Source organism: Pinus tabuliformis, chromosome 5_1 (assembly GCF_031772625.1).
Source record: "Pinus tabuliformis cultivar Carrire ecotype Pingquan chromosome 5_1, CPIR1, whole genome shotgun sequence".
In the NCBI taxonomy this organism is placed as follows: Eukaryota; Viridiplantae; Streptophyta; class Pinopsida; order Pinales; family Pinaceae; genus Pinus; species Pinus tabuliformis.
This window is the reverse complement of record NC_142305.1, coordinates 512,393,031-512,407,910: the sequence shown is the minus strand read 5'-3', so window position 1 is coordinate 512,407,910 and position 14,880 is coordinate 512,393,031. Positions and strand designations below refer to the sequence as shown.

General features: G+C 34.4%; 2 protein-coding genes across 3 annotated transcripts; both read right to left on the bottom strand.

Annotated features, from left to right (window-relative positions):
* Positions 1–587: 587 nt before the first annotated feature.
* Positions 588–3,928, bottom strand: LOC149165753 (uncharacterized). 2 transcript variants are annotated; one of them, XM_089432380.1, is made up of 3 exons: positions 1,141–3,928; positions 980–1,038; positions 588–892 (listed from the first exon to the last, which is right to left on the bottom strand). In XM_089432380.1, exons 1-2 carry the CDS (start codon positions 3,926–3,928, stop codon positions 992–994), a joined length of 2,835 nt encoding a protein of 944 aa, XP_089288506.1. In that variant the 3' UTR covers positions 588–892; positions 980–991. The 2 variants fall into 2 exon arrangements, with proteins under 2 accessions (XP_089288506.1, XP_089288505.1); XM_089432379.1 differs by having other exon boundaries at positions 589–1,038.
* Positions 3,888–7,415, bottom strand: LOC149165752 (uncharacterized). Its single transcript, XM_089432381.1, has 2 exons — positions 6,818–7,415; positions 3,888–6,308 (listed from the first exon to the last, which is right to left on the bottom strand). Exons 1-2 carry the CDS (start codon positions 7,086–7,088, stop codon positions 3,955–3,957), a joined length of 2,625 nt encoding a protein of 874 aa, XP_089288507.1. The 5' UTR covers positions 7,089–7,415; the 3' UTR covers positions 3,888–3,954.
* Between the last annotated feature and the right edge of the window lie 7,465 nt (positions 7,416–14,880).

The window sequence follows — 14,880 nt, the reverse complement described above, 5'->3', positions numbered from 1 at the left end:
CTGCTATAGAAGCAACAAAGGAGATTGTGTCGCTCTGGAAGATACTAGACAATTTGCAAGAGAAACAAGTAAAGGCTACCCCTTTTTGATTGATAACAATTCTGCAATCAAATTGGCCAAGAATCATAGATTCCATGATCGAACAAAGCAAATCAACACGAAGTACCATCTGATTCCACATCACGTACAGGCCAAGACCATTCAGTTGATACATAGTTCCATAAGTGAACAAATTGTAGGCATCTTCACTAAAGCACTTGTCGGAGAAAAGTTTGAAAATTTCAAAAGGATACTTGGACTTACAAACACCCCTGCGGATTAAGGGGGGAAATGTTAGATGCCTAATCCTTCGGATTATATGGTATATTGTAAATATTAATTTAGGAGCAATATGAAGAGTAGTAGGTGAATAGGAAGAGTTATTTGAACCTCTTGGAAGATAAAACTGAAGGTCACTTCTCAATGTATTTAGGTATGACTCACATTAATAAAGTTTTTTAATTCATGGAGTTATTCATCTCTGGCCTGTCAAGTGAGATAGATATTTACATGTGAAAAGAAATATTTTTAGCAACAACAAAACAATGAATAGAATTCATCAAAATATTTCAATCATTTCATAGACATTGTGTTGAGCACCCAAGGCATATCCATTATTTTTGTTCTCCTTCATTTTTCAAATGCCTTATTTTTTGTTTTTACAACAGTGTACCTTGTCCTACTATATTGGCATCCACAAGCACTGGATTGCACCTGATAAAGCATTTTACTTCTGAATATAATAACCATGGATACATTCAACTGATACTTGAATCCGAATTCCATTCATAACCTGTTTTTCCATTTCAACGATTCTTTCTCCACATTGTGAGCTCGCAAATGCTCTTTAGCCCTGCCATTCAAACAAGATTAAACCCTGAATTGGTATTTATAATACTCCTTTCATATCAGCAGGCAAGTTTTCTTGTGAATTCATAACCTGTTTCTCATTTCAACGATTCTTTCTCCACATTGTGAGCTCACAGATGCTCTTTAGCCCTGCACAGTCCAATTCAAACAAGATTAAACCCTGTTTGGTAGGTAATACTTTCATATCAGTTCGCAAGCTCTATTGTGAACTAGAGAGAGACAAAAGCATACCTCTTCCAGCAACTTGAATGATTGATCCTGCCGAAGAAACAGCACTAGTCATACGAATACTCCTCTCTTCGTCCCCTCCACTCTTTGTATTTTGCTCATTTTGTTTGCGATCCAATCTTATGCTATCCCTCGAGTCTTCTGTGCAAACGGCATTACTTTCTACCTTGCTTTGCATTGGAGCATGGGGACTGATACAACCCACTTGTGATTCTGAGCTGGGAGAGCCATACGGTGGAAGAATCCAGTCTGGAAGCCTTGTGCAAGTAGGAATACTGGGCTCTCGATAAAAACTTGTATTTTCTATCATCTGCCTCCTGTTTTCCATGTCTTCTGCTATCAGGTGTTTAGCATTGACTGGTTCCTCAATGGGGATATTGTCATCCCTTTGCAGTGCCAAAACAAGGTTGATACAATCAGATTGTTCACCATGAAAAAATGCTGTCTCACTGATTGTGGTGGAAGACTGACCCTCCCATTCACCAATTTGAAATACTCCAGGAGTGCTTGCCAAATCTGACTTGATGTCACACTCTTGAAAAGCAGGACTATCAGCTTTTCTAGGGCTAAAATTTGCTAGTGGCTGTGATCCAGTAGTCATATCTGGAAGCCATTCATTTTCAGAGCTCATGTAAGGGAACTGTTGGATATAGATATTTTCATCGCAAGCTCTGTTTTCTAACAATTCTTTGCCACTTACACCACTTGAAGGGCACTCCTCTTCTACTTTTGCCTTCAGTTTAATGGGATCGTGGTTGGTGTTCATGGAGGTTACTTTGCTTGTTGTATTGGAATTACGATTACTGGGCACTGCTTCACCGACAAAGCCTGCAGGAAATATTTGACTGAATTCAGTGCCAGCATTGTCCACTGATAGAAGGTGACTATATGACGCAACAAGTTGAGACAGCTTTTTGTGTCCAAGATGCTTGACATCAAGAACCTTTCCTGTCTTCTCTTCAAATTTATGATGTAAACGGCCCAACACAAAACCCTGTGAGAATTCACCAGCCAGCAACATCTGGTTGATAAATTCCTTGAAGTCCTCTGCAGAAGCTTTTTGTTTTAGTTTTGTGTCTGTTTTCACTATGGGTTTAGATTCTGAGGTTGGATTTAGATTCACTCCACCCAGTGAAGACACCGGGATCTCCTGTGTATTTAGCTCATTTTGTATGCAATCCAATCTTATCCCATATCTCAAGTCTTCTGCACAAAAAGCACTACTTTCTGCACTGCTCCTACTCTGAAGTGGATCAACAAGAGGGCTGTTACAACCTGCATGTGGTTCTGAGTTGGGAGACTCAGAGAGTGGAGGATTCCAATTTGGAAGCCCTAGTGTGCATGCATGAATACTGGGTTCTCCACAAAAAATTGCATTTTCTTTCCTTAGGTTCATGTTTTGCATGGCTTCTACCACTGGGCATTCGGCATTGCCCAAGTTCTCAATGGGGTCATTATTCTCCAGGTGAAGAGTGGAGAGTGAGACATGTTGCTTCATAAAATCAGATCCTTCTAGTTCTCCATGGAAGGACATCATGTCACTGATTGTATTAGAAGATTGGCCCTCCCTTTCACTAAATTGAGATCCTCCAGGAGTGCTTAAGGAATCTGACTTGATGTTATTATATTCTTGGAAGGCAGGACCATTTGCTTTTCCATAAGGGCTAAAGCTCACTGATGCCCATGGGCCAGTAGTCATAGATGGTAAACATTCACTTGCAGAGTTCATGTAAGGCAATTGTTTGTTAAATATATTTTCCTCCCAAGCCCTGTTTTCTAACAATTCCTTGCCACTTACACCACTTGAAGGGCAGTCTGCTTCTACTTTTGCTTTCAGTTCAGGGGGATTATGGCTGATGTTCATGGAGATTGCTTTGCTTGTTGTATTGGAATTAGGATTGTTGGGCACAGCTTCGCTGACAAAGCCTGTGGGAAATATTCGACAGGATCTAGCGTCAGCATTGTCCACTGATAGAAGGTGACTGTATGATGCAACAAGCTTAGACAGCTTTTTGTATCCAAGATGCTTGACATCAAGAACCTTTCCTGACTGATCTTCAAATTTACGACGTAGATGGCCCAACAGGAAACCCTGTGAGAATTCACCATCCAACAGCATTTGGTTGATAAACTCCCTGAAGTCCTCCGCAGAAGCTTTTTGTTTTAGTTTTGGGTCTGCTTCTGCTTTCGGTTTGGATTCTGAACTTGTATTTAGATTCACTCCACCTGGCGGAGACACAGGGTTCTCCTGTGAATTTAGCTCATTTTGTTTGCAATCCAATTTTATCCCATATCTCAAGTCTTCTGCACAAAAAGCACTACTTTCTGCCCTGCTCCTTCTTTGAAGTGGATCAGCAGGAGGGCTGTTACAACCTGCATGTGGTTCTGAGCTGGGAAACTCAGACGGTGGAGGATTCCAATCTGAAAGCTCTAGAGTGCATGCATGAATACTGCGTTCTCCACCAAAAATTGCATTTTCCTTCTTTAGACTCATGTTTTGCATGGCTTCTACCACTGGGCATTCGACATTGACCAAGTCCTCAATGGGGTCATTATTCTCCAACTGAAGAGTGGAGACGTGTTGCTTGACAAAGTCAGATCCTTCTAGTTCTCTGTGTAAGGATATCATGTCACTGATTGTATCAGATGATTGGCCCTCCCTTTCACTAACTTGAGATCCTCTGGGAGTGTTTGAGGAATTTGACTTGATGCCAATACACTCTTGGAAGGCAGGACCATTTGCTTCTCTGTAAGGGCTAAAGCTCACTGATGCCCGTGGGCCAGTAGGCATGGATGGTAAACATTGACTTTCAGAGTTCATGGAAAGAAATTGTTTGTTAAATATATGATCCTCCGAAGCCTGTTTTGTAACAATTCCTTGCCACTTACACCACTCGAAGGGCAGTCTGCTTCTACTTTTGCTTTCAGTTTAGTGGGATCAAGGTTGGTGTTCATGGGGGTTACTTTGCTTGCTGTATTATTAGGATTGCTGGGCACAGCTTCACTGACAAAGCCTGTGGGAAATATTCGACTGAGTGTAGTGCCAGCATTTTCCACTGATAGAAGGTGACTGTATGATGCGACAAGTTTAGACAACTTTTTGTATCCAAGATGCTTGACATCAAGAACCTTTCCTGTCTGCTCTTCAAATTTACAACGTAGATGGCCCAATAGGAAACCCTGTGAGAATTCACCAGCCAGCAGCATTTGGTTGATAAATTCCCTGAATTCCTCTGCAGAAGCTTTTTGTTTTAGTTTTGGGTATGTTTCTGCTTTGGGTTTAAATTCTGGACTCAGATTACAATTCACTCGACCTGTTGAAGACAAGGGGTTATTATTCTGTGTAGTTACCTCATTTTGTTTGCAATCGAATCTTATCCCATACCTCAAGTCTTCTACACAAAAAGTGCTACTTTCTCCCCTGCTCCTGCTGTGAAGTGGATCAGCAAGACGGCTGTTATGACTTGCTTGTGTTTCTGAGCTGGAAGACTCAGACCGTGGAGAATTCCAATCTGGAAGACCCAGTGTGCATGCATAAATACTGGGTTCTCCACAAAAAATTGCATTTTCCTTCATTAGCGTCATGTTTTGCATGGTTTCTGCCATTAGGCATTTGGCATTGACTGAGTCCTCAATGGGATCATTGCTCTGCCACTGAAGAGTGGACACATGTTGCTTGATAAATTCAGATCCTTTTAATTCCCCATGGAACAACACTGTGTCGCTGATTGTATTAGAAGAATGGCCCTCCCTTTCACTAACTTGAGATCCTCCAGAAGTGGTTGAGGAATCTGACTTGATGCTATTATACTCTTGGAAAGCAGGACTATTTGTTTCTCTATAAGGACTAAAGCTCACTGATGCCTCTAATCCAGTAGTCACAGATGATAGCCATTCACTTTCAGAGTTCATGTAAGGCAATTGTTTGTTAAATAAAGTTTCCTCCCAAACCCTGTTTTTTAACAGTTCCTTGCCACTTCCACCACTCGAAGGGCGGTCCGTTTCTACTTTCGCTTCGCTGACAAAGCCTGAGGGAAATATTTGTCTGACTTCAGCATTGTCCACCGATAGAAGGTGACTGTATGATGCAACAAGTTTAGACAGGTTTTTGTATCCAAGATGCTTGACATCAAGAACCTTTCCAGTCTGCTCTTCAAATTTATGACGCAGACGGCCCAACACAAACCCCTGTGAGAATTCGCCAGCCAGCAGCATTTGGGAGATGAATTCCCTGAAGTCCTCTGCAGAAGCTTTTTGTTTTAGTTTTGGGTCTGTTTTCACTTTTTGTTTAACTTCTGGACTTGGATTTCGATTCAATCCACCTGGCAAAGACACTAGGTTTCTCTGTGTACTCAGTTCAGGAGGGAAAGCAAAATGGCATCCTTGCCTAACTTCCTTGAGCACTGCAATATCCTTGCATTCATCTACAAGATTTCTGATATTTGAAAATCCCAGCAACTCCTTATCCAGAATCTTTCGGGTTGCTTTCTCGAAATCCATGTGAATGTGAGAAATATTGTATCCGTTTTCTGCATGTTCGATGCCGTTGACAACTCCGGCCAGCCATGCTTTGAATTCCTCCAATAAACCCGATCCCTCATTTTCTATAGATGATGCTGACGATACAGGGCTCCTAGGTTTCTCTGTACTAATACAATGCCCATGGAAACCAGGCTCTGTCAGCACTGGGCTACTGCCGGCCGTTTCATCTAATGGAAGAAAGCATGTACCATCCCGTCCACCACTGAGGGAGGTTTGCAGGCAGAATAAATTCTCCTGACTGTAATTGAAATAGGATGCAGTATTTGAATCTTCCATCGCTCTATTGCTAATAGAGTTTGAAGCAACAGGAAAGGAAGTATTAGATAAAGTGTGATCATAGACACTAATTCCTCCCGGAACGTGTGGTTGGTGATGTTCATTCTGTAATGACCTGAGAAAAGATAACCATCCCAAACAATCATTAACCCCACCCAACATGCCTTGAGGCATTATACTCATAGACTGGCAGACCAAGAAAACATTATAAGATCTCTGCCGGAGCTTCTGAATCACGTAACACAAATCCACGCTCCCAACGATGATGATAATATTAGCCGGTGGTGGCGTATCCATCGCCCACAGAAGAACATCCGCCATCATCACTTTCTCCATTTCATTGCTAGTCTTGCCTGTTATTCATAACCTAAAATCAATCTCAGCACCAATTTAATAGAAAATCGCAATTCACAAAAGCGGGCAACAATTGAAGAAAAACTCCAAATCAATGTAATGCCACCCCTAAAAAGGCCTGAAAAGAAAAAGAGATGTAGAGGTACAAGTTATGCAACAGCAGAAATGAAAGGGAAACTTAATTCGAACATGATTTAATTCAAGCGAGCTAATGCCATTTGCTGAACAAGTACCGGCAAGTCAGAAGATAGCCAACAAGGGAAAGCCATATGAATTGCCAAAACAAAGCAACTAATGGGTACATGGGTGGATGAACCTTGGCCATAACTCGTGATTAGAATTTGCATCCATCCTTCGATTGCATGGAGGCACCCGGATTAATTAAGCGGGGAGCACAAATCAAACGGATTTACAGATGAATTAAACCCTAGGGAGAAGAAAATCAATAATTTGATGAGGGTTTAATGAAAGAAAAAGTAATAAAAGCTAGCGCAATGAATGTGCTGACCGGGAGGGAGTTGGTGTAGTCGGATTCCAGAGTTGATAAGCGTCTGATGAAGCTCCGTCTCTGTCTCTTTGAAGAATGCATAGGCAGAGAAGTGATGGTCATCAAGGGAGCTGCAGCCTCTTCCGGCATTAACCATTGAAGTGACGATGTTAAAATTGCGGAGTAAAGCCGAGGCCATGGAAACCACGACGTAAGGGTTGACGTAAGATGGCAAGGAGCAGCTCTCCGTATCCCACCACAATGACGTCGCTCCTGCTGCTGCCGCCGCCATTCTCTCCAGATTCTTCCCACCCCGAGCACCTTCACCTCCCTCTGGCTTCTTATTGCTAGTGACGTTAATGAGCAATAACAGAGCACAGAAGAGAATGGTGTAGCACTCCCTGAACCTGAACTGGGTACTCGATAAAGAAGGCAAATCACTGACCTCTGTACATCCGAGGTATCAGATCCAAAGCTTTTACGGTTGGATTCAATTTCTGTTTGGTCGTGCGTCGAAGATTTGAACTTTTGTGTCATGGAAGATTTCTATTCTTTGGATCCGGGGATTCTAAACTTTGCAGCTCGTGGATAATGGGCACTGAAAAAGCCTTTGTGGAGGCTTAGTAGTGAAGTTTTTGTTTAAGAAATATTTTTATTTGCTTTTTTGTTTTTTTTTTTTTTTTTCAAAAGGTGGAAAACCTATCAAACTCAGTTTGTCAAACCAACAGTGAGGACAGCCATCTCTGTGCTATCCGCAAATGTCAGTTGACACATCACTTTATCAAGGAAAACCAATTGAAATAATTTCCGTAATTTCATCCTTCCAATGCCTCTAATGTTTCCTTACGTCCGAAAGACGATCTTAGCCAAGCAGAAGCAGTTTTTATATTTTTACGTTTATTATTGAACAACTTATGAGAGAAATTTTTTTTTATATTTTATATTAAAATATTTACAAATAATCAATTTAATTCAAAAAATCAAGATATCTTTTTTTATATTACATTTTGAATTATAAAATTTTAATTTTATATAAAAAAAATTTTAATATGTAGTGTGGTTGTTTATTAACTATTTTTTATAAAAAAATATAAGAAGTAATTGATACCAACAATTTTATGATAATATTTCTTATATAAAAAGTAATTAATAACAATAATTCCATGAAAATAATTATAGGATACTATATTCTCATATAAAAAGTAATTAATGACAATAATTCCATGAAAATAATTATAGGATACTATAATATAAAGTTAATATACTAAAAAAACATGAAACATTAAAATAATCACTTATATTACTAAATTCTAGATACCACAACATGAAATTAAATGATAAATATATATTGTGTATATTAAAAAAGCAACTTTGATTTTATACATCCTTAAATACAAAATGAATATTTTGATTATTTTCGAAAATATATATTGTTTATCTTAATTAGAAATATAGATTGTTTATCCTAATTAAAAATATTGATTATTTAAAATATATTTTCACTATTTATAAATTAAATAATTTAAAGACTATTAAAATAAAATTAAATAATTTAAAAACTAAACGAAACATCATAATTATATATATATATATATATATATCTGAATTATAATATCAAATGATTGTGTTTATAATCATATATTATTGATTAAGTGTTGTTTTTATTTTCATGTTTAATCTTGTTATTTTTAAAATATTTATAATTAATGATAAAAAAAATAAAGAGCTTAATACTTTTGATTAAAATTTAAGTTTATACATTTTATTTTTAATCAAAAAATTATTCATATAACATTTCTAGCTTTTTAAAATAAAAAATAAATATTAATCTTATAATACTAAGAAATCATATATATATAATCCAAGCACATTACATGTTTTTCTAAAAACTTATCATCTTTTTAATAGTATAAAAAAATTGAAAATAATAACCAAATAAAACTAAAATATATATATAAATGTCATCTATACAACTATTTTAATTAGTTTTATCTTCATATATTATATTAATATTTTAAAATATCAATAAAAATATTTAAAAATAAAAAATTAAACTTACCATTCTTTTTACACAAGATGTCCAAACCTGCCTCATATTCGCCTTTAAAGTTAAACCTAACACTATAATGAGTGCAAAATAAACCAATAAGACTTACTACAACCCATATAGTACTAATGAGAGTTACCACAACCCATATAGAAAGGACATCAACCGATATAGTACTAATGAGAGTTACCACAACCCATATAGAAAGGACATCAACGACCACATATATGGGAATGGGAAAATAGAGTAAATATTTTTTATGTCTAATATAATATATGTTTTAAAAAAAAGAGTAGTTTTAAGTGCTATTTTTTGGAGTTTCCAAGAGATTTCTGGCCGAAATTCGACAAAAAAATTTGTCGTCAAATCTTGATTTGTGTGGTTTACACTGGTTTTTTGATGCATATATGAATTCAACACGCTAAAAAGCCCCTAGGGCACTTGGATTGGGAAGATATCATCTGTCAAACTTGTAATTTCAATGAATCTCTGCCAAATTCTAGACAAATTAGATCGAAATTTTTCCAAAAAGTCACACTTAAAGACTACTTGCTAAAAAATTAAATATCAAATCAATACCCATTTAGTCGGGATTTGAATAAAATTTAGGACAATTAATGACACACTTACATAGAATCGAATTTTCATAAATATTGAGATTTGATGTATGCACTATTATAACACTTGCATATAGAATTTTTTGTCTTTTCTTTTAATTTCTTTTTTTTGACAAATTATATTTATAATCCCATAAAATTAGTCATTTCATCTATATAAACCAATAAAAAAATAAAAATTCAAATTTAAAAAATTCAAATATTTATTTTAATTTTCAAAATATTTAACTTAATATTTATTTTTTTCAAAACTTTATAAAATATACTTAAAATTTTAAAATTTTAAAAACTAATTGAAATCCAATTTTTTTTTAAATATAAAACGATTACAATGCAACTTAGCTACATCAATAAAAATCTTACCATAATCCAAAGTAAATTATATGATTAATTAATTAGTTCATTTAAAGGAAAAAAACAATGAAAATTGATTACTTAATTTAAAGAGAAAAAATTTAACGATAACAGAAATAGGAGTTTTGTGTTTTGTTTTTATTTTTTTTTGGGATATATTAACTATTTTTATATGAATCATAAATAGTAAATTATAAGCCTAATATATATAGTTTGTTTTTAAGGAAACCAAATTGATTGTGAAATTTGAGGATTTTAATTAAAAACGAGATGAAGTTTAAATAATTATATATTAGTTTTTTATATTTCTTCACATACTAAGTATTTCTAGTTTATAAGACCATTTATAAAAATAGCTAAAATTAGAAAACACTATCACAATTCAAAGCATTGGTTGCACTGTAGAGAGTGAGACAGTGATGTATCCAAAAATTGTTAAACATTAGGGACATGCTATGAAGAAGGGGACACTTCAATTGGATCCGCTAGCGTGTTTAGTGATGCTAGGCCTTTCTTGTGATCGAGGATGGCTATGTGCGAGCTAGACTAAGTGTCATGTCCCATTGTTTTGCTTGAAGATCATCTAATTGTAGAAGTATCTCTCATTTTGTCTCATTCCTCTCAAGGAGGGTTTTACCCATAAGAGCTTTCATATGCCAGTACAACTCAATGGTGTATAAATATGGATTATGTTAATCCTTGGTGTAGTTGGTATTCAACACTGAGTAGGCCATAAAAGCCACAAATTCAATGTCAGTGAATTCGTCTTGATGAGCCAAGACTTCAGTTGTTGCTTGTTGGAATTCCTCTTGGACCTCAAGTGGGGTATGCAAATGAAAATGACGAGCAGCAAAGTGAGCGTGAAGGTGAGCCTTAGAGGTACCCTCCACCCTGCTCAAAAATATTATCTGACTTCAAGCTCATTGTTTAGGCATTGTCGAGGGAACAAAGAGCCACATGTCAAAGTAAAAAAAGAGAAAAGGAACAAAGAATACCCTGGGGGAAGAGCGACTAAACCAGTAGGTGGTGCATAGACTTATCGATGAGGGGAGAGAAAGGCCTAGAAGAGGAACCACCTCTTTAATACAGCTAGAAAGACCTTAGCCATAAATCCCAAGCATGTAGACCACAGACGAAGTTAAAGGGAAGAAAACTTGAAATGAACATAGCAATTAAAAACCAAAATCTTGGTAATACGAACTCAAAAGGAGACGTTGTTATTGTTATCAGAGGTTGATGATATCTAAAACCTAGCATTAATTAAAGATGGCATACTAAAAGACCTAAGGAACTCATCAACCTATCCCTAGCACATAGCCACATCAACTCTTGACCTAAAATCTCACTTGAAACTAACAACAATTAGGGAGGTCAGGGCAAGAGGACCTAGTCCTTCCCCCCTTAAAGAAAGAGAAGAAACACTACACCTAAGGAAGCCTCCCTCTCAACATTCAGGCGTGATAGATAAAATATTGTCCCTACTGAGTTTGAGTTGTAGATACCTAGTTTTATCCCACTGTCGAGTTTCATTAGGAAATTAGCACCTTCGAGATTGTTCTTCTTATTACCACCTTGGAACATTAATGCAAACATAATGAGATTAGATATGTGATCATCCACACCATGTGATAGACAAATGTGGGAGGGAAGTGGTTATGTCTCCCCACTCTATTGAGTTGGGTGACGGTGATGGTACCACCCCTTCCCATTTTTTATCTTCGTTCTCCACCCCATACAGGGAAAATAAGATATTTTAATTATGAAATATAATTTTAAAATATTTTTTCCCTTTTAAAATTCAATCATCAGAGTTATAAATTAATAACCATATATCCATGGAAAGAAAATGTTTATGTGAATTTGTGTAAAGAATGATAATGAAAATTTTATCAATATTTAGAATTGGATTATAAAAATAGACGATAATGCTAACATTTCCACATATTGACCTAACACAACAAGCACAACAAATGATCATTATTCTCAAATAATTAATTAAAAATAAAATATTATAGTAATAAATGTTAAACTTTAAGACCCATGAGGTGTAGCCAAGTTGGATTGTGTGGGGTTTAGTCCCCTCCAGGTCATAGGTTCAAACCTCATGGGGAGGGGTTAAGAATGGAAGCCACTTTGGGGGAATTAAACTTCCCAAGGGCGTCTAGGCTCGATTAAGCCTCACACAATCCTAGTGATAATCATCCCACTATGGGTAATCAACACTTCTTCCATCAAATATAGGTGCAGGCCCTGGCCTAGGCTCAGTGTAGACGCAAAAAAAATGTTAAACTCTAAGATTGCATGTATTCATTATTAAAATGTAAAAAATGAACTTTTATAATATTTTATAAGTTAACATGATGAAGGATGACCTTAAATAAAACTAATTAATGTTGGTACAGGTCCCATCACATCGGACCTATGTTGTGGTTTGCTTTGTGCAAGTATTGACACAAAGTAGAGTTTGGTGAGAGGTGAATTTGCAAAAATAATGAGTCCACAAAAATCGAAGTATGTGGTGTTGTAGAAACTTGAGTATGTAGTGGCCAATGAGTCATTTCAGCGTATCCTCTACGCTTTACGTCTCTAACCCTTTGTGTATGTCTTTGAAGGCATGGCTCCTTTTAACAATGTAAACTGTCAAACAGGGACTGTACCAAGTACTCGTTTTTTTAGGTAGCAAAAAATCATCCGATTTTGAAAAGTGTTGATTCAGAATACATCTTTTTCTTTTTAGTATATTTTTTACACTTCAAATTTTCTTATGTATCAAATATGAATATTTTTTTTAAATGTTGGTGATTTTCATGCTGATTTTGAAAAATGTTGATGCAACATCAACCACTTCTTTTATAGGGCTTATTTTTGACATTTTAAATTTTCTAATGTATTAATTGTGGATAATTTTTTTAAATGTTGGTGAATTTCATGCGGATTTTGAAAAGCATAAAAAAAATTGAAGGCATAATTTTGACACTTTAAATTTTCTTATGCCTTAAGTATGCACAATTTTTTTTTTAAATGTTGATTATTTAACCATTTTTTAAGTTGTCTTATTCCTCTTCTTGTTTTTCATCCTAACATGTTTGTTTTTCAAGGGTTTTCTAAACATGTGATTTTTGTTTTTCTTTGCAAATTTTTTTATAATGATTTTTTTTTTTTGGAAAAAAAATAAATAATAACATTAATATTTTGAGATTATGATTTTTTTATATATTTTATATTGTTAATTAATACTTCAATACACATGAAATAATTGTCACTAAAAAATAATAATGTTAAATAATAAAAAGTTATGAAAAATTGAATAAAAAATTTGAAAAAAATGGGGAATTTTATGATATTTTTATGAATTTTATATCAAAAAATGATAACATTTGAAGTTTTTTTCCCAAAAAAATGTTTCTGATAAAATTTTAAGTAAAAATAACAAAAAAAAAACATGTTAAAAAATATAAATAAAACATATAATTAAAAAAAAAAAAAAAAAAACAAAAAAAACCTTTAAAAATGTTTAAAAAAACATTAAAAATTAAAAATAATAAAAGCATTAAAAAAACAATTGAAAAAAAAAAACGTTAAAAAAACATATAAAAATTAATCAAAAATTTAATTTAATTTACTTTAAAACAAATATTAAAATAAAAATTGAATAAACAAAACAATAAAAAAATTAAAAAAAAAAAAAAATAGAAAACATATATATAATATATATATATATATATATATATATAGCCTCACGAGGCCAGGGGAAGGCCTGATTCTCAGCCTCCCCACCCTGGGCCTGTAGAGCAGCATGGGTGGCGCACCTTCGCTCCTCGCCTTCCCCTCGGCAAACAAGGCCCATGGCGAGGGAGAATCGAGCCTCCGCCCTATGGGGCCATAATGTTTAATATTTTTTACATGTTTTTTTTTTTTTTTTGTTGATTTTATTATTTTTTAAATGCTTTTTATTGTTTTATTTTTTTTTTTTTTAACTTTATTGTTTATGTTTTTTCTTAATTTAATTTAATTTTAATGGTTTTATATTAATTTTTATGTGTTTTTTTAAGTAGGTTTAATTTTTTTAATTTAATTTTGAATGTTTTATCTTTTAATTTAATTGTGTTTTTTCTTTTTAATGTTTTGTTTGTTTGTATTTTTTTTTGGTAAGTTTTTAGCATTTTTTATGTTTTGCTATTTTATTATAATGTATTATTTTCTAAATTCAGGTTTCTGTGATCCATAATGAATTAAGAAAAAGAACTCGGTAGAAACCACATAAGAGAAATTTTCGATTGACGCGTTTCGAACCAACAAATGTGATTTGTCATCAAGACCAGATGAAAAGGCAGACCATGGCAAAGGCTTAAATAGATAGTAATGTAGAGACACAATTTCAAGTAACAGTTATATTTCAACAATAATATTTAAATTGTGATATTAAATTATTAATATATTAAAAACAAATATTATTAAGTAACGACTATATTAAATGGCTTGCCCACAAAGGTTTGGTCTCGTGGCCAGCGGATGATCTGCTAAGTCGTCTGTGTTGATGTGCAAGTCGCGAGTTCGAGTCTCGTCTTAACCGATGGTTGTTCTTGCGGGTTGGGCAGTTCCTCTTAGAGGTTATGGTGGTAGCCGGTGGGATTCGACCCCGTGTAACGCGAGTATGATACCACCGCCATTGTCGATTTTGCTAGTCAACAAAAAGAATGGCTAGTTTTTGAAAAATAATATTTAAATTATGATATTAATTTATTAAAAACAAATATTAATAAGTAACGGCTATATTAAATTGCTAATTTTTGAAAAATAATATTTAAATTAATTTATTAAATAATCAAATATTATTAAAATATTATGTTACTAGTAAATAATCGGGAAAAACAAACAAACAAATTAACAAATTAACTAACTAACAAGAATCAAAAAATCAAAGTCAAACTTCAAACAAGAAGGGAGGTCAAAAAATATAAAAATGAGCCAAGACCTAATCAAGACAAGATCATTTAATAAATAAAAATAATTAATGGAAATAAAATAAACTAAAATAAAAATAATTAATGGAAAATAAATAAAAT

Coding starts and splice junctions, on each gene's coding strand:
- LOC149165753 (XM_089432380.1), bottom strand. CDS start 3,928: ATGCCTACTGGCCCACGGGCATCAGTGAGCTTTAGCCCTTACAGAGAA. Junction 1,039..1,140: donor CATTCAAGTTGCTGGAAGAG/GTATGCTTTTGT, acceptor TGGACTGTGCAG/GGCTAAAGAGCATCTGTGAG.
- LOC149165752 (XM_089432381.1), bottom strand. CDS start 7,088: ATGGCGGCGGCAGCAGCAGGAGCGACGTCATTGTGGTGGGATACGGAG. Junction 6,309..6,817: donor ACTACACCAACTCCCTCCCG/GTCAGCACATTC, acceptor TATGAATAACAG/GCAAGACTAGCAATGAAATG.